Source organism: Lepisma saccharinum, chromosome 17 (assembly GCF_977018435.1).
Source record: "Lepisma saccharinum chromosome 17, izLepSacc3.1, whole genome shotgun sequence".
Taxonomy (NCBI): Eukaryota; Metazoa; Arthropoda; class Insecta; order Zygentoma; family Lepismatidae; genus Lepisma; species Lepisma saccharinum.
This window is the reverse complement of record NC_139245.1, coordinates 21139160-21160052: the sequence shown is the minus strand read 5'-3', so window position 1 is coordinate 21160052 and position 20893 is coordinate 21139160. Positions and strand designations below refer to the sequence as shown.

The 20893-nt window shown below is 36.7% G+C and overlaps 1 protein-coding gene across 2 annotated transcripts in view; it reads right to left on the bottom strand.

The window, feature by feature from the left end:
* The window catches only part of LOC146001574 (uncharacterized), a 40705-nt gene that overhangs the window by 16929 nt on the left and 2883 nt on the right, over window positions 1–20893 (bottom strand). Inside the window, exons 2-6 of one of the 2 annotated variants that reach the window (XM_083139062.1) lie at window positions 14618–14962; window positions 11595–11895; window positions 11039–11192; window positions 5152–5458; window positions 331–807 (exon numbers count right to left, since the gene is read on the bottom strand). In XM_083139062.1, the coding sequence (XP_082995188.1) occupies window positions 331–807; window positions 5152–5458; window positions 11039–11192; window positions 11595–11895; window positions 14618–14822 (1444 nt within the window). In that variant the 5' untranslated portion in view covers window positions 14823–14962. The remainder of the gene's footprint in view (window positions 1–330; window positions 808–5151; window positions 5459–11038; window positions 11193–11594; window positions 11896–14617; window positions 14963–20893) is intronic. The other variant, XM_083139063.1, reaches the window with a different exon arrangement.

Below are 20893 nucleotides of genomic sequence, written 5' to 3'. Positions count from 1 at the left end.
CGACATATTTTCTGCAAAGCACTACATTATTGTAACTATTGTACAATTAGTGCATCTACAAGAAGCATTCACCTCAATTCCTTTTCCTATGAAGTACTAGCCTGAATATGCAGAAAGAAAAAGAACCCAGAGAAAGCAAATAGATAAGCAAAAAGCATCAAATCTGAGAAGCCCAAACTGCCATACACATATATAAATGATGGAAAATAAATTGCACACTCAGGACCTAGAAGCTTGTATGTGCAGCACACACAGGCACACAGATATGAACATACACACATACATGGCAAATTACATCCAGAACAGCACACGCCCATTTGCTAACTTTACCTTCAAGTTCCATTTTAATCACTTTTGGAAGGGAGTTATCGGGCCACACAATTTCTTCCTCATCAGCTTCTTGAATGTCAGAAACATCCATGTCCTCAGACTTAAAGCTTTGAACTGAATTATTTTCTGCTTCCGATCGACATTCTTCCTGGACTGTTTCACCGGTCGTCTCTGGATCGTTCTCTTCTTTCTCATCTTTCATGGTGATATCCTCGTCAACTTGGCTGTCACCGATCTGATCATTTTCAACTGCGTCCATCAAAGTGGACACACACGAATCAATCTTTTCTTCCGTGCTTGATTCCAAACATGCATCGTTAACCGTCGATTCATTTTCAGCATCTGAATGCCCTACTTCATCGGATGCTACTTCACAATCTGCCTTGCTCGCAGGCACAACCTCAGGATCAACATTATCTGTTTCTGAAAACCCATTAACTACCTGGTTTTCCAACTCACCATTGGAATCTTCTGTTGCTGCGAGCACAATGATAAAGATATATTATTGTAACAAAAGAATGCACAATGAACATTTGTCGGCACATGATGCACAATTTTAGCAATTACTTTGGCACATGTCTGATAAAGACAATTTACAATATACTTTCACCAAAAATAATTATCTTGTACTTGTCCTTGTACTTGGTTTCTCAAATGACACACACACACACACACACACACAACGATATCTTCAAGGACAAAACTGTCTTCACATAACAAACACACAAAAGTGAAAAGCACACATAAATTTTATTGACTCTTATTTTCCCCATCCTGCATAACACAAAAAGACAATCATAGAGTCTTCAAGAATACACTAATGTATGAGTAGAAGCAAGGCTTTATGTAAAATAGAGTTTGAAGGAACGGATAAAAAATAAAGTAGGGACGAACCAACATGAAATTTTGCTGAGACTGCTAAAATACCTACCCAATAACTGCTATTCTACAGATAGTCTTCTACAGTGTTCATTAAATTCTTTATTTAATGTATGCAACCAACAAGAGTAAAAGGTTTTTGCCTTAGAAAAAAAAATCTGGTATTTTACACACTTACTTTACAAATGGTAGAAATTTGCATTAAATTGTGGGCTATTACAAATATATTGGATCAGTAAAATTATCAGTAACTTTACCAATAACCAATACATTGATAGCCTATATTTACTGATACCAGTAGAGTACCAATTAATCTGTCCGGTATTTGCTGATAGGATTGGGTTGGATTGATTTGTTGTTTTAAGTCCAATTTATGCACAGTAAGGCTAATCGAGACTGGACCTACAGTTTAAAGTGGGATCCGAACCACTATGTGCCTCCACCGGGAATCGAACCCGGGACCCCTTGATTACAAGGCGACGACGCTACCGCTGCGCCATCGGGGAGGCCGGTATTTGCTGATGGAATTAGATATAGGAGGTGCACAATGAAATTTATGAAAATGTAAATAGACTGGATGATGCCAGAAATGAGGAGCAGATGTTACATATATGCAAGAAAGGATACATATATATATTTTTTTTATATATACATATCTTGTATCAATATACCCATGCACTCTTCGGAAATGTATAAAAATGTCTTCAAGGAAGAAATATGAAACTGGCTGTAAAGTTGGGTCAGTACTTGTTATTATAAAATAATAAAATAGCACAGTGGTTTTGTTCCTTCATGATTTCCTCAAACAAAGCATGGAATGAATACAAACATGTTTTCATATTTTGATAGTATGCAACGACTACCATGTTAGGCAGATTTCAGTCCTATATTGGCATTTATCTTATTTGTATACTTTCAAGTTAAGAACTTGGATCAAATTATTTACACTTAATTGTTTTCATAATTCATGTATATATTTACGTTTTGTCTTATGTTATAATATTATTCGCATATTTTTGCAACATTTATTCAGAATTTATAGGCTAATAATTATCCCAAATAATATATGCAATGTATTCATTGTTTTTCAAATCCAAAATGGATAGGATTATTTCTATCTTTCACACAAATTTTGTTGTTTAAGCACAAGTTAAATACATTTCTTCTTAATATCGATTTTCGTTCAACAATGTACAAGATTGAAGTAATTTGCCTTCATTATAAACTAAATCTTTATTTAATCATTTTTATGTGCAAGAGCAAATATGAATTATTTGATAAAATCACTTTAGTTATTTTATATAGTTTAATATTGTAATATTATAGCAAGGTATTTCTCCCTCGTTTTCAATAAAATATTGTTTTCCTATTGGCTGTTTATGTTAGGAGTGGGGGAACCACGCTACATGTTTTTGGCGATTTAAAAGTTTTTCCACGTTGGCATTTTTAATTGTTGCCAACCTGAACTTTCGCTTACTATCGCTAATTAACATTGATGTGTTATATAAATTATCAGTTTTTCTTGTGTTATTTTATGTTATGAGTTTGTAGTATTGTACGATAGAACAAACTGTTATGCTGCACCTCGTGCGTGAGGTAGGCAGTTGAGGTCTTGTTATTAACTGTGAAGGCGGTGCGCGGACTCTCGTGTTAAATAAGTTACTTATCACTGCCTACGAGCATGCATGACCCAACAAAATATAATTTTAACTTGTGCAAATCAGTATGTACGCGCGGGATTCGTGATTAAAGATTTTGGACATTTTAATTATAAAGTATTTGAATTTTATTTACTGTCATGTGTCGCAATTCGGTGGTTTCCTTCCTGAAGGAAGGGTGGACTGTCTTAATCCCGATCCCTGGGTGAGAACTGGTGCTTCCAAATGACCAGCCGGAGCAAGGAGCGGTGTGTTGCCAATTCGGATCTCCATACCCTGGAGTTACGAGTAGTGGCACGTTGCAAGTATTTGGTACATAACTATCAACATAATAAAGTTTTTAGCTGTTTCAATATATCTAAAACTCTAATGCAATACTGTTATGCTTTCTAAGCTACGTAATTTACAGTGCAGAAAAATATCACAGAACCAAGCACACTCACTTTGAAAATATTTTTTTGATTAATCAGAAGAGGGTTTCAAATTCAAAATTATTCCCCCATCATAGTTTAAATTCCAATTGTTATGCGATAAAAGAAAAAAATGAGTAGTCTTAAATGCAAAAACGTAAGTTTGAAACTTATACCATGTTAATTTTTTGAAGTAACGTTGGCAAAAGAAAGATTGTGGAAATTTTATTCCAAAGCCAAAATGAAGAGAAATAAATCTTCAATCTACATTCATTATGCATCACCAGTATTCAACTACATGTTTATTTATAGACATTTACATGTTTTCATGGTGGTTGCGGTAAACGCGGTTTAAAATTACTTACGTGAAATTTGGAAGATTTCGTACTTCCGCGTTGCACAATTTAATGGTTCAATCCTATTAATTTCGAAGATCCACTGTCTTCATTCACAAAAGGGTACGGCGTTTGAAGCGGAGATGGTACCACGTCACTACTTTGTTTGTTCCCGGGTGGCGGTGGTTGCGATTTTTCCCGTTCGGCAGCACTGGCGCGCGCATCTTGGTTTGTGTCGTCTGCTTCCTGTTGTCCGGTGGCGTTGTCAGTTGGGGGTTGGGGGTTGGGGGGCTGGGCAGCATTGCTCGGTAATGTGCCGTTCCTGTTCCCCGCGTGACTGGAGGGGGGTCGGGTATGTGCATGGCATCTTTTCTTTTTCAGGTCGGGGATCTTTCTGAGGACAGGGTGCCAAGTTGGGTGTGCTTGCCCATTGTCCAGGTTTAGTGCTGGTTTCTGCTGGATGATGGCATGGGTTTCTTTGATGGTGTTTTCTATGACAGAGCCGGTTGGGTGAAGTATGGATATGGAGGAGATGGTGTGGTTCGTGGAGTGGAGGTGTTGGGAGAGGCCTGATTTAGGTGTGTCGTTTTTGGCATCTTTTACATGTTCGTTAATCCGTTCTTGGACGGTGCGGATGGTTCTGCCAATGTAGGTGTTGTGGCATTGGCATGTGGTCTTGTAGACACCGGGGGATGCAAGTTTGGGTAGGTAGTATCTCTTGAAGTTGGGTAGTGCCCTTCCGATTTGGGATATGGGTTTGTGCGCTACTCGGATGTTGAAGGGTTTGAGGGCTTTGGCAAATTTTCCAGATGTGGTGGGGTGGTATGGAAAGGCGATCCATTTGGGTTTAGGATTTTGGTTCGGGTTATCTCTGTTTCTTGGGTGTCTGAACTGGGCTTCTGTTTTTGCGCACCACATGGATAGTTGGCGCTCGGTGTAACCGTTGTTTAAGCCTATTTCCGTTACGCACGCTATTTCATCTTGCAGGTCATCTTCTGTGCAGCTGTGTGTGAATGCTCTTCTGTAAAAGTTCATCCATACTCCAGCTTTCTGTTTTGGTGGGTCGCAACCACCGCCGCCCGGGAACAAACAAAGTAGTGACGCGGTACCATCTCCGCTTCAAACGCCGTACCCTTTTGTGAATGAAGACAGTGGATCTTCGAAATTAATAGGATTGAACCATTAAATTGTGCAACGCGGAAGTACGAAATCTTCCAAATTTCACGTAAGTAATTTACATGTTTGTAAAGAAAACTCACATAAAATCCATGTACAATTCATGGAATTCAACAAATTCCCTGTGAGCAGTCACCCTGTATCATACAGAGTCAATAAAGATATTGGCCTCCAAAAAAATTATCATTTTGACTTTTGCAAGTACCATTGTGCAATAGTTACAGATGAAACAAACTATAATGTTAACAATTTTGGCCTATATTCAAGCTTGCTACAATAACGTTGCATGTGGATAGTAAAGCTGTCCCAATTTAAGCCACAGAATTCTATATTTATTTATGTACAAGAAACACAAATAATTACCTTGCTTATCTGGAGGGCTTATGACTACTTTAAATTTCTTCAGTGATTCTTCTTCCTCTTCAATCGGCCTCTTTTGTGGATTTACAATATTTGGAGAGACTGCAGCTGATTCCAAAAGTTGACTTTCTTCACTAGCTGTAGCTGTGCATTTTGCTTTTGATGAGGGAGATGCTGTTTTATGTCTACTTGCTGATGCTTTCCATTTTACAGAAGATCTTAATGTTGGCTTGGAATCAGACAAAAGTAGCTGGGAGTAGTCTGTATCAGATTCTGGTTTTTCACCCCAAATAGGCTCAAAATGTTTGATCTGAAATTAATAATTTTTAGATATGAAAGTATATATTAACATATTTATAAATGTGTCAATGATGGACTTCCCCAGAAAAGCAAGAAAAATCCACTTTTAGTGAAGTACATTCTATACACATGCTACAACTTTCAACACAGTCGCTGTCCACCTCCACAGAAGAGTGGTTAGCACAGTGCACAATGATGTCAGGGGTTGCAGGTTGAAATCCCAGCCTGGGCATGGGTGTTCTTTGAGTGTCCCGTCATCAATTTTACCACATTATCAATCATCCTTATCGTCAAGATTAGCCAAAAAGATATGCTAATAAAAATCAACACAGTCACTGTAATAAAATTATTTAGTTATTACAATTGAATTGTAAAGTGGAAAAATACAACATTGCTCACTTTTTTCACTCTACTTGTACAAATCTTCATTCCTCTATACCTGTGATAGTTTGACAACTAGTTACTGCGCTACCACAATTGTTGGGAGAAATACAATGGGAATGCGAAAGATCATTTCACATTTTCTAGTTTTTTTGTAATTCTCAGCTTTGTGGTTTGCTACCTCTCTGAAAGCAACCCACGTTTCTATCTCAATACTCCATCCAATGTAAATAAATGAACAGGTTGTAAATCTGTGGCCCCATGAGTATTAGTTTTTCTCGTATGTATGCATTGCTTGCATTGTAGAATTATTTTCTTTCAGTTTACGGTTATTACAAGCATAAGAAAACAGTTTTTCGTTGATATCTTTAGTGAAAATATACATAAATGTCTGATGAAGGGAGCACGTGTTCCCATGAGTATACTTTGTTTAACTGTGGCATGAGTTAAGATGTACAATATAGTCTTGAAATAATGAAATGCTGCTCCATTATGGTTCAATCACCATCACAAATTAGGTGATACATTTTGTTCTTCTTAGAGGACTGATCCTTTTGGATCTCTCCATACAATGAGAACAGAAGCATCAAAAGTTTATGGCATTTAAACACTGCAGTGTTGCACAATGGTTGCACCATATCTTAGGGTCCATATTTTAATTAGTAGGTGCAATGCATCCTGGGCTGGGTTACCTTCCCAGTGGCAGAGCTGCATGCCACCAGGCACGTCCCCAGGTTGCGGATAGGGGAACGGCCAGCAGATATGTTGGTTAGCTGGAAACAGTCGGGGACAAGCAGCAGCAGGATTGGAGGAGGCAGTGAGATGTGGAGTGGCAACTGCATCTCGGTAAATGCTGCAAGTCTCCGAAGAAAATCCTGCCATGTGGCGAGGAGAGCCGCCACTAAATAAGCTCAGCTACTGCTGCCTTGCAGTAAGGGGAGGGATCCCCAAAGGCTAAGGGAAGGAAACCCTGACAGAAAACCGAGGGGCAGGAAGGACTCCGAAGGCATGCTAATGCCAACCTACCTAGGGGAGAAAACCCTATACAAATCCTGGTCCTCCAGGTTGGGGGTTGGGCGTGGGGCCGACAACCCCACCCTGCAAAAAAATAAAACCGTTGTGAAACCAATGCAACAGCCTCGGATGATGGATGGATGTAATGGAATTCGAACCTGGCGATATTTACGGACTAATGATTTATCACTTGCAACATGGAATGTCAGGACTTTGTTAAGACCTGGGAAAATGAATGAAGTGTCAAATGAGATATTAAAATTTAGGTATGATCTGGTTGCACTTCAGGAAATTAGATGGCAGGGACAAGGAAGAATTGATAAGCCAGGGTACACATTATTTTATAGTGGACCAGAGAGGAGGACCGGACAATTCGGTGTAGGCTTTATAATAACCAAAAAGATGAGAAAAAGTCTTATGGAATTTGAAGCAATTAATGAAAGGATGTGTAGAATACGGTTGAGAGGAAGATTTAGAAACACATGCGCCTACAGAAGAGAAAGATGAGAATGAGAAAGAAGAGTTCTATGACAATCTGGAACAAGCATGTAGAAAGATCCAAAAGTATGATATGATAACCGTATTGGGCGACTTTAATGCTCAGATAGGAAAGGACAAGAATCAACAAGGGGTTTCAGGGCGGCATACTCTCCATGCAGAAAACAATGAGAATGGGAACCTTCTTTGCCAATTTGCTGTCAGGAACAACATGATCATAACAAGTACCTGTTTTGAACATAAAAGAATTCACTTAGGAACATGGAAGGTACCTAACGGAACAATAAGCCAGATTGATCATATACTGGTTAATGCACGTCATACTTCATCAGTTATTGATGTGAGAAGCTGCAGAGGGCCCAATTGTGATAGCGACCACTACCTGGTAAAATTAGTAATGAGGGAAAAATTGATAGCGGTGCAAAGAAACGAGATGGCCAAGAGAAAGAAGTGGAATATGAAAAAAATGACAGACGAAGAAGTTATTAGTGAATATGTAAGTAAGGTACAGAGTAAACTGAAGGAGAAAGAGAATAACAGACTTCGAGTGGTTGAGGAAGAATGGGAAATAATAGAAGGAGTGATAAAGGAGGCAGCACAAGAAACTTTTGGAGAAGAGAAAACTAAAAGGAATGAGTGGTTTGATGAAGAGTGCATACAGGTTATAGATGAGAAGAATAAAGCTAGAGAGAGAATGCTACAGAGGGAAACTCGAAGTAATACTGAGAGGTATAAAGAACTAAGAAGGAAAGCACATAGGGTATGCAAGGAAAAGAAGAAAATGATGTATAAAAAGAAGATGCAAGAAATAGAAGAACTAAATCAGCAAAGTGAAATAAGAAAATTCTATAGAGCTATAAATAGAATGAGAATAGGATTTGAGCCAAGAATAGAAGTATGTAAGGATAAGAATGGGAAAGTAATTGTAGAAGAGAATCAGATACTCAATAGATGGGCAGAGCACTTTAAAGAGATTTTGAGTAAAGTGGAAGACCAAGAAGAAGAAGAGCAGTATAATAGGAATATACAAAATAGGGATGGTCATGAGGTACAAGTACCTAGTATTGAAGAAGTTGAATTTGTAATGAAGAAAATGAGTAATAATAGAGTTCCAGGCGAGGATGAGGTGATAATTGAACTTATCAAACTTGGTGGTAACACATTGTTGGCAGCAATACATAGATTGATTGTAATGATATGGGAAAATGAAACAATGCCACATAAATGGAAATCTGGAATAGTATGCCCAATTTATAAGAAAGGTGATAAATTGATATGCGGAAATTACAGAGGCATCACACTTCTTAGTGTGGTCTATAAGATCTTGTCAGGATTGATCAGTGAGAGAATAAAATGTTACACAGAAGATATACTGGGAGAGTACCAATGTGGATTTCGCCATGGCAGAAGCACTACTGATCAGATTTTTATAATTAGACAGATGATGGAAAAGTTTTATGAACATGATGTGGATTTTCATTTTTTATGTGTTGACTTCAGGCAGGCTTTTGACAGTGTTAATCGAAATGAACTGTTTAAGGTACTTGAAGAGTATAATATTCCCCTCAAAATAATAAGACTAATAAGAATGACTATGAGTGGTACTAATGCACGAGTGAAAGTTTGTAGTAAACTGAGTGAAGAGTTTAAATTCAATACAGGAGTGAAACAAGGGGATGGCCTTTCGGCAGTATTATTTAATCTAGCATTGCACAAAGTAATGAATGTAGTTGATCAAAAGGGAACCATATTTGGAAAATCCAGTCAAATATGTGCATATGCAGATGATGTTACAATCATTTCTAGAACAATAAGAACACTTAAGCAAATCTATGAGCAAATGGAAAGAGAAGCAATAAAAATAGGGCTCAATGTAAATGAAAAAAGACAAAGTATATGAGAATGTCTAACTCTGAGATCAGAAGAGCACCTCAAGATCTGACAATTGGAGATAATAAGTTTGAGGGAGTTCCTTGTTTTAAATATCTGGGGACAATGGTATATAGTGATAATGATATGAGTAAAGTAATAAAGGAAAGAATACAGGCAGGCAATCGTGCATATTTTGCAAATATGCAGTTGTTTAGAAATAGACTGATCGCAAGAAATACAAAGCTTAAAATTTATAAGACACTGGTACGACCAGTTGTCACTTATGGATCAGATAATTGGACTTTGAAACTGTCCAATATTTGAGAGAAGACTATTAAGAAAGATATATGGACCTGTGAAGGAAGATGACGACTGGAGAATAAGATATAATGCAGAGCTAGATGATTTAATAAAAGGCCAAGATATAGTGAGATTTGTCAAAGCCCAGAGAATAAAGTGGACGATAGGATGCCAAGAAGAATGTTGAAAGAAAAGCTTCACCACGCAAGAAGAAAGGGCAGACCACGACTTCAATGGATAGATGACGTCGCTGCAAACTTGCGGACAATGAAAATTAAAGGATGGAGGAGAAGAATTGATGATAGATTGGAATGGAGGCTGATTGTGGAGGAGGCCAAGGTCCACCAAGGGCTGTAGAGCCAGAAAGAGAGAGAGAGGTGCAATGCATTACCATTTTTAAGCTGCAAGGAAGCATACTGTATGCCATATGAATTTGAGAATACATGTCCCTCTGGAATTGATTATATCTTTTTGAAATATATATGTAGTGAATGAAAGGAAGATGAGCCAGAAGGAAATAGGAAACACTCACCAGGCATTGGAAAAATTAATTTTTTTCCAGCCATGGGCCATATCTTTGGTCATAAAAAGAGAGATGGTACAAATGAAAGTGAGTGTTAAATCTGCAAAGTTGTTACGTCCAGATTGAAGATATAGTTGTTGTAGAAAATAGGGTTCTCTCACCAGGTTTGTTGAAAACCATGATTGGAAGTATGCAGTGGGGGTAAGGGGGTGGAGATAGGGTTGGTTGGGAAAGTTACTGAGCGGCCTTATTCAGGATGGAGGAGGAGGAGGAGGAGGGGGGGGGGGTTGTTGCACTCATGGCTAATACGCAGACCATCACTCATCTTCTCCACACTGAGATGTTGGTACATTGAGGTAATGGATGGATGATTGCTATCTGAGATCATGTATTGAACGGGATGTTGTGGTAGAGACTGCATTAGTGAGGTACAGGTTTTGATGTTTCCCCCCAGGTAAAAGCCACCTCAAACGTTGCAGGTAATGGTATAGATGGGTATGGCAGTTTCATTTGAGGTAGAGGGTAAATTTGCCAGTATCAGTGTGAATCTGTTGGATATGGCAAGTGATGAAAATAGGACAAATTTTGCAGAACCCTCGGCAGTTAAATTTGTTGAAAATTAAATAATGGAAAAAAAACAAAGGAAGTAACATAGATACCCGTGTTTCTAATTTCATTTCCATTCAAATTTTCATTGGTGTGAATAAAATGGAAGAACTAATGCAGTGTTTCTATTTTTTTTGTTACTGAATGTCACTTTTCTGCCAGTTTTGGATAATTGCAGTGATGAGTATGAAAATTAGATGAAATTAATGGACACTCACAAAGAAATGATCAGACCAAGATTCAAAGTGATCATGAGTCCAGCCCTCAATGCACTTGACCAACAAGGTGGTGAAATGTAATGTTAATAATAATACATATGGATATACAGACCCCCCCCCCCCAACACACACACATGCTATATATACACACACACAAAGATTTCCAAACAACACTGACCTTCCAAGGATCTAGGCGACTTTTTCGGCGTTCTGCATCAGCCTTCATTTTCTGTTGATTCTCAGGGGTAAACTCCCCTTCTGCAAGCCTCTTCCGCCATTCAAAGCATGCTCGTGTAAAGAACTCATTATTTAGACCTGAGTTACTCACTTTACTGAAAATGGGCAAAAAAAAATAATTTAGAGAAACAAAGAAATTCAACTCGCATGAAACAATACAAATTGAGCAAATATAAATTTTCATCAATAACTATGGCAAATATTATATACAGTATTTACCTCTGTACAAATGTTGATGACTTTCATAAGAAGCCATCTTTTGGTTCATTAAATTATTAGAAAGAAAAACATACTTACACAAAAATTTTAAAAGTATAAAAAATCAAACTTCGCACTGAAGTTCAATGTTTCCAAATCAAATCTGATATTTAATTCACCAGAAAAAACACCAAAATGTTATTCTATATACTGAATTTAAATAAAAAATTCACCCAGTTTTCACAATGAATTTCTATGTGTCTATAAGTAATTACAATCTAACAAAAAATGATAGTCACCTGTAAGAATTATCCTGCCCCATAACTCTGTCTACATCTGGAAGAAGCTCAATTAATTTATGCTGATAGAGTGCAGGAAGGCTTGAAAATGTATGCTTGTTCAGTAGAGTCCTTAGATTTGTATGCACCAAAATAGAGTCTGGAGTTTCCAAATCAATGCACCCTTCTTTTGTTTGTTCTATCTGTGCTGCAGTTGACAGCCTCTTGCTGGAACGCTTCCTCGGTTTAAAATTGAAGCCTGGAATAGATGCTAACACTTCTCGCATCGTCTGGGGCTGCGTGCTGTTTGTACACCTTTTTGCTAAAAATAAATGACAAAAATATATACATATAGCCTATCACATCACATGATTGACTGTGTAACAGCAAGTTGTACAAAAAAAAAAAAGAATCCCATGGTTTCAATTTCACACAATATAGTACTAAAATATACACAGTTTAAGATGATAGGAAACAATTCTACAAGCAACCAAAAAGTAACGATCACTCGAAGAAAGATGAAAACTATATTCTTATAATTCAGGTACACTGGCTGTAATATCAAAATATCTGCATAACCCCTATTCTTACAATATATTCACATACCCCTACATTAAATACAGTTCCTGCTTTTTAGCTTAATTTAATTCTTAATATCTTCATGGTAGGCAGTTAGGAGAAAAAGAGTCCCGTTAAAGAGGTTGGATCAAACAGTTGAGCTCCAGTGTCAAAGCCATGCTCTATTTTTGACAGGAAGGGGAGGGAATAAAAAATAGCCAAGGTATGATCTTTACATCCAGCAAGTTGTACAAAAAAAAATCCCACGGTTTCAATTTCACACAATGTTTAGTAACTAAAATGTGCACAGTTTAAGATGATAGGAAAAGTAGATTACAGAATCTAGTATTATTGAATTGGTGGTAGCCAGCATGCTCATTCTTAGTTGACAGGTATGTTACTTACTGAAAACTATTGAAATGAAACTCTATGGGCCCGTTCCGAAAGTCGCACGAGTTTAACGCGTTAAACGAGTTATGGTAACTGGCCGTTCCATAAGTGCTTCCGTGCGTTTCGTGAGTTTCATTATGCTGTCCCAAAAGTCGCATTCCGTGCGTTTCGTGCAAGAACGAGATTCACCAAACGCACGGGCCAGGATGCTGGTTTGTTCCGTGAAAATCGTCTGCTCCTTTAAGACAAAGCGCGTGCTGATGGATTCAAACTGCACTAGTTCGGAAAATGTATTATAATTTTAACACATAGCGATATGAAGCAACATGCACAAGATAAGTATGCCTTGACCGTTCTTAGAATGTGATTAAAATGAGTAACAGTGGCCATAATAGAGTTTATTTTTGCCATAAGGACATTCCTTCCGCTGACGCCATGCGGAAACTTTCTCTAAACAAAACGCTGCGCCTGCGCTTTCGCCTATCGTGTCCCATAAGTCTGTAAAATAACTGGTTTCACCAGATTCACGAGCCCAGTTATTTTCGTTGAATGCGTTCGTTTCGTTAAGACTTTCGGAACGCACCCTATATAAAAAAAAGTAAAGTGTTCTCCTGTGCTTAGCACCACGCCATGAAGGTGTATAGGGGGTGTGGGGGTAACGCCCCATACTTTCTTGATCCGGTCATGAGTGGGGGTGATGTGATCACCACCATGCCCCTGACTGCCTTTACCCCGAAGGGTTTCCCCCAGGTACCCATGTTATTCGACGCTGGGTGGGCAACGGGGCTGCTTCCAACGTTAGAAAAGTTCCCGGATTTGAACCGGCCGGGGATCGAACCCGGGACCTTCAGCATGGTAGTCAGACGCGTTACCGACTGAGCTACCGTGGCCACTATAACTCTATTTCAAATATATATACTATATATTTCATTTCTGATTGCCCATGAAACTCTATATGCTAGATTATTTATAATTCTCTGAATGTTAACTCTTAAATATAACAATTGGTACATAAAAATAATTTTATATATCACGATACTGTAACCATGCACTATTGTTATATGAAACTACAGAATCCATAGGAAATTCAAAAATTTCCAGGCATAATAAAATTTAATGGTATTGTAGTTTCGTATTTAAAAATAATAATAATAATACACAGTTTGCACTACTGCGCATTTGTGTACATTTTCATCGAAAGTTGAACCCTGGATACCTGACATGTATTATTCCTCTGAAATAACACATTTATTCTTAAGTACAAGTATCATAGCAGAAATATAAAATGGTTGGTACATCTAACATGAGACATTCCAGCATTACGTGTGTGATATTTCAGACACAAAATGTACGGTTCTATATGCGAGACTGGATTCATAATGAACTGATTTTACAGACTTATGAAGTACTATGTGGTGTCTGCTAACAAATGTAAAAAAATGAGTATAATAACAATGAATGAATGAAAAGCATTAACAAAAATGTGTTACATGTGTGATGCTTTAAACTTCATTTGTCTATGAAGCATAGAGGCTACAGATGCTAAGAAGTTTTGTTGGTGAAATATGCATTCATAAACATTTAAACCTTAATGCAATTAAAAACACTAATAAGTTTGAGATTAATTCATTTTGTTATTTATATGCAGGAGGACCACTTTTCGTGGAATACTCCTAGTATTAGTGATTGGGAGATTTATTGCTAGTAGTTGAAACACAGTAGTTTATAACATAAACAAAAATAAATTCATTATTGCCATTCCTGTTAAACTGAGAAATTGAGGGAGAAAAGTGTAAAATAACTAAAATTATAACAATAATGTTAAACGTTTTCTGGTGATAAAAATAATCTTCATAGTTTTCATAATTGGGAAATGAGATATGCGGTAGTAGACAAATACATAGAAACTAGTCTATTGAATAGAAGCACGCAAAGCAACAGTGCAACAAGTTCCAACGAGGATGGTGGCAGTGACCACTGAAATTAATAGAACTACAAATAAAACAGTTTCACAGAAAAAGTGAGTACTAGTTTCTCTGTATTAATCTTTATGGTGTTAAAAAATGTCAAGTGACTCCTGAATAATTGTTACTTACAAGTCTGCTGCTGAGGGTGCGATTTCACAATGATCCGTGGCAAAGGGGTCGAGTTGCCAGCTGCTATGGTAGTGTTTCTTCTTCGTCTTCGTACTTGCTGTCTTAATGCATGCTTTATCACTTTCTTGCTGTGAGAATGAGATATCCTGGAGTTCAATTCTTTCAGAGAATCATAGCCACTATTTGAGCATCCTGGCATATCCATTCTACAGTTCAGATTCTTCTAAGATGGACGCTTACTGTTTTAAAGTAGCACAACGTTGCAGTAATCCATCACATGAAAACAATGCTTCATGGATGGATTCATTTACATTAACATTTCAACAGATGCCCACTCAGAATTTCCTGCAAAAATGAAATATTATTTAGAATGTACATAAATAATTTGGTAAAATAACAATGAATATATGAAATCACGAGGACAGAATGTAAAATTAGGAGCATGAACTAAAGTCTGAAGTTCATGGCATGTGAATCTGTTATTTTTAAATCACAAGAAGCCATAATTGGGCACAAATATACATTAATTCCATGTAACATGGAAAAAAAATAATTGTACCTTTTGATTTTGGAGATTCACTCCCACCATTCACAAAAGACACTTGATGTACAGGGTGAGTGAAAAGTCAGGTTACATAGGGATTTATAGCATATCTTCAATGTGTGTACCTTGAACATCAATGCATTTGTACATGTAATGTTTCCAGTTCTCCAGAACCTTTTGCAGAACGTCCAGCAAAATCATGTCTGCACATTACACAATGTTGGATGTTCTGAATCTTAACTAATTAGACGAGTACCTTTAAATGACCCCAAAGGACAAAATCTATTGGTCTGGAGACCACAGCGACCGATCCATTCAACAGGAAACTGGACATTGAACCATGCACGAACAATTAACGAGACAAGGAAAACTTCCTAGGTAACCTGACTTTTTAATCACCCTTTATTGCTGTTAGTGAATATGGTTGGAAGTTAATGTGAGATATGAATTAGTTGCAGAAGTTATCATGCTTGTAAAGTGTGTTTCTGGTTTGAAAAATTGCTACAAATACTTAAGAACAAAAATAAACTGTTTAGATCCAAGTTGGCCAATCCATGGCATGTTGACATATATATATATATATATATATATATATATATATATATATATATATATATATATATATATATATCTAGTGTTAATACTGAAATTAAATTACATGCAAGAAATTTGATATTCTACCGGGATTCAATTTCTGGGGAGATATAGTCCTCCTTCTGGACAACTATGGCCACTCGGCAAACCAAATGACCTCTCCCCCTGGTTTGTTTTTAGAGGAATACTGCCCCCCTCTGCTTTTCATTTCTGATTGCCCATGAAACATAGCCTTCAAATAATAAAATTATGTGTTTTTTCTTCCAAACTATTTAATACACACACTTACTATTTCTGGCAACTGTGGAAGGGGGACAGGTACATATTCAAGAAACTGTACACACATGGTGTGCTGCCAGTTGGGTATCAAAACAAGCAAGGCCAACACAACAAACCTGCCTAGCCTACTCATGCAAGCATTTTTGTTTTTGCCAACTGAATTCCCCCCAACAAACAAAATTCAAATTCATTAAATGTGGCAGATGCTATTTCTTTTGAAGATTTCAAAGCCCTAGTCCTTATCATAGGCAAAAATCAGCAAATTGCAGGTCCACGTGACAACGTAGGGTACACATAAAATCATTCAGCAATAATTACATAGTAAATATTCATCCCACTTCTTTAGCATGTGCACTTATGAATGTAGCAAATTTGTATCACACATGTATAATGACAATATTGGCATCCAGATAATTGAAGCATGGTCATATGGTTACCATCTATACAGGGTTGTTGTTTTGAATAAACATCTGTCATACTGTAACAACTCAAATCTTTCAAACAAAGATTAGGACATATTAAAGAATAGTGTGTTTTTATATTGTGCATAAATCACTAGTGCTACTCTGTCAAAGGTTATAGTTTGCCAGACTAAGGACTTTTTGAATCATAAGGTTCACCCTAGTAATTGACTCTGCTACAGATGTGTTACTGTTGTGAGCATTGCATGTCTGCACTGTCTTATTGGCCGAACGATGATTTCTTGGTTCATAAAGAATTTAAGATGTAGACCTAATGCAATTGTTCTTTTAACAGACAGATGGATAAGGGAATGAACATGATGGGATGGATTACTTAGCATCCCTAAACAGCAGTTGGTAATGTAATCATTACATTGGTTCTTACCAACAATTTACATGCATATGTAATGTAAACATACAATGGATTGGACCCAAGGCCTTTGATCACAAAATCAAAATATTCTCTTGTTTTACCCGACATTTTTACTGTCCAGTATTATACCTCTCAATCATATAGTCAAGCTTTCAGAGCTAATTGAAATTCCAATATGAAAGCAGAAGAGATGGCAGTATCCATCCAACTTGATTTACATGAAATTTCATGTTTTTAGCCAATAAAGAATATTTGAAACTGATCAGCATCCCAGGACAAGACAAACAGTGACCTTAGTACTTTTTCAGTTGTAATACAATAATAACACACTAAGAATTTAGGACGAAAAATTGAAAATTTCACCCCTTATTCTCAAAACGTTGTTTCATTGGATATCTTTCAAATTTTGTAGATCAGTATAAACATCTGTCCACCCTTCAATTCTTCCCCAACCATTTTCTTGAACAATTGGTGTATAGTAGTAGTTTTGAATTATTTTTTTGTGGAGGATGGAAGAAGGGAGGGTGCTGAAATCTGTATTTACGGAGTTGAAATATTCTCTTTCTCCAACAAAACTTTTTCAATTTACGTATAACCGATTTGTAACACAAAATGTTATGAAGTAGGCTAAAAGAATAAATACTCATTCTGAGAGACACCAGACATGGCTACATAATGCACTATCTGTCTTTTACCTTGATGTTCATAAGTTTAAGATACCCTTTCCATTTAGTGAAATGGGCAAAATTTCATGCAAATCACAGACAATTGGATGAATTATGTGGTGGAAAGTATAACAAATCTTTAGAATGTACTAACGGTACCTCCCAAAATCAAACAGATTCAATATTTGAGTTCACAAAACAAATACAGATAATGCAATAATATCAGCTGAAAAGTAGTCACGATTTTTCATACAGCATGGGGATCAGGGGACCTAGAAAAGTTTCAAGGAAAAAATCACATCTGATTCTACATAAATAAGACACTACTATTATGTTAGTCCAACAGCCACGTGACAAATCCCGAGGCAGTTAGTGTGTTAAGAAAATGGTGCTTCAGCACAGAAAGTAATTCAAGGAGTGGCAGCATGAGTGGAATGGTCTGTGGGAAGTTCTTGCACCTGTGGTTCCAGCAGCCCCATAGCTAGATATTCTGAAGGCCTAGGCAGGATTGTGTTCCACCCCTCCCCCTCCGGCCTCTAACCTGCATTACCCAGCACCAATATTTTCTTCACGATATTGGTTCACGATATTTACATTCTACAAATTTTGAAGTAAGGAAAAAAAGAAAAAAATTACAAAATAATATGGGTTATATTTAAAACTCATAGTTTGCATTTCTGATTTCAAAAAAAAATTGGGTAAGAATTTACAATATAGAGAAAGTCACCAATTTCGTTAATTTTTGGTATACTAACTAATTTTGGCCTCCTAATCACGAATCTGTTGTAAAAAACTGAGGTTCACATCTGGAAATTGTTCGTTAGTGCCAAAAACCATCCACGGGTAGCCCCACAAACCATTGACGTTAGCCCCTAAAACCATCCACGGGTAGCCCCACAAACCATCCACAGGTAGCACCACAAACCATTGACTTTAGCCCCAAAAACCATCCACGGGTAGCCCACGAACCATTCACATGAGGTTAGGTTAGGCCTGTTAGGTTAGGTTCCATTAGCACTCATTTTACCCCTAAATTCATCGAAAAAATAGGGATCGTACTAGAATTGAACATCATAAATCATTTCCTTGTAAAACAACGGCGTGGTTGGACACAATGACAGGAGATTACATTTTTGTTCGTAAAACTACGTGTATACACCTATATATATAAAAAAAATTCAATAGGCTTTTTTTCAATTTTCAGACGTGATCCCCGGTTTTTTTCAACAGATTCATGATTAGGAGGTCAAAATTAGTTAGTATACCGAAAATTAATAAAATTGGAGAATTTCTCTATATTGTAAATTCGCTCCAAAATTTGAACATAGCTATTTAAGAATATTCTCAGCTATGTCTGAATGTCTGAAGAACATCTTTAAAAATGTACTATTACTACTACTTTGGGAAACAGAAAATTCCAGAAGTGTGTTATCAGATTATAAGCCTACAAATAAAGAAGAAAAATATTAATAATAATAAATAAAATAATAATACAATGTGCAGTATACTCTCAGCAGACAAAAATGTAATTTATTCAACTCTGCTTGAAAAATAACATATTGCACATTATTGTAACTAACATTTACAAAATATTTATAAAACCAGACTGTTATCTCAGAAAGGAAGTAATTAGAATTTAACTTTTATTGCTTTCAGTGAAGTAAAAATAATCGATTATTTAACCTCTCCTGACCCACTGATGATCTCAGGTAGTATTTTATTATTTTTAGTTTCCTGAAAACCCTTTCACACGAAATTTCTGTGACAGTCAATATCAAAAACAGTCTCGAAGCAATGTCCAGTTTGGAATAAGGGATGTCGAATGATATTTTGTGAATCAGATATAAAATGTTGACGCTTTGGACAGAAACTTTTCTTTTAATAAAGACGCTGCTTGAAACTTGCTACTTCACACTATGTTGCAATGGTATCAAGGTCCTTGTAGTACTTGTTACTAAGTTCAATGCTTTGTTTTTCAGTTCAGTCTTTCTTTATTAGAAAAGAAAAACTTTGAATGGTACCCTTGCCCATCCCCTCCCAGCCTATTGCTCGGTATGGAACTGGTGTCCAGAAATAGAATGTGCAATACAATAAGGTGATAAGGATGATGCTAAAAGGTTCTGAAGGGGGTGGACTGTAATGTGCCTTGAGATAATTGGTGTCACTTTGCTTTGGCGTGAAGTCCAATCCACCCATGGGGGCTAATATTCTGCATGCTGTTTATGTATGACTTGATTAAAAGGTAGAAAATGCTTCATTGCATTAACTTGGTCATGGTAAGCAAATATATGGTTACTGACAATTACTAAATCTGTAATTATACATTCAATCACAATTTGCGAACTGAGCATAAAAATGGTTCAATAAACTCACAAAAATTCTAATTTGCTAACATGGACACATACAGTAGAGCGTCGATTATCCGAAGTAATTGGGGGACATGGGTGTTCGGAAAACTGGTTTGTTCGGATAATCGAACTGTACATGTTTATTTGCCAAAAAGAAGTACTGTACAGTAAATTTATTCATAAAAACAGGCATCTCTTTAAGTATGTATTACAAAGTAACGTACAAAGGCAACTTTAGTAGGAATATATAGTAGTTTTTCTTGTATGTACGCATTGCTGGCATTATAGAATTATTTTCTTGTAGTTTACGGTTATTACAAGCATAAGAAAACAGTTTTTCTTTGTGACGTTTCAGGAGAACACACGCTCCTTTCATCAGACATTTATTTTCATTTTGACTAAAGATACAGTTATAACAATGGTTAGTAATTTTTAAACAAAAAGAATCCGTTATATAATGGACGTTGTCAATGTTACATTGTTGTAATATAGCAACTTAACTGTGAAAAAAAGCAGTCCGTTGTATTTTTATTTGAGATTTTTTAAATTATGAATCCCAAATATCATCAGGTAATTCAAATTCATCATTGTTTTCACACAGTCTCTTGATGTTTTCTGTTACATTAAATTTCAAAGATGGTGGCTTACTCCATTTGTGAAAAAGAAAACTCCATACTGGATCTACATTACCATTTTCATTATTTAATTTATTCCAGTGTTCTTCTGCAATGAACGAAGCTTCCCAGACATTCAACTCTGTGTTTCCCGTTAATCTTTTTAAAACCCTTCTCTTTTTAATCAAATGTTTCTCTTCGATGATATGAGTTGACAAACCTGTTCTTGGGTTTAGATTTATAATGTCCAAATCGTGTTCGTGCCATCTTATTGCCATTTTCCTTGCTGTTTGTCCCACATAATCCTTTGAACATGAACAACTTATATATTCCTGTGGTTTCCGCATCTGGTAGAGAGTTTCTCATTTTGAATTCTTTAAATGTACATTCCAAACTTC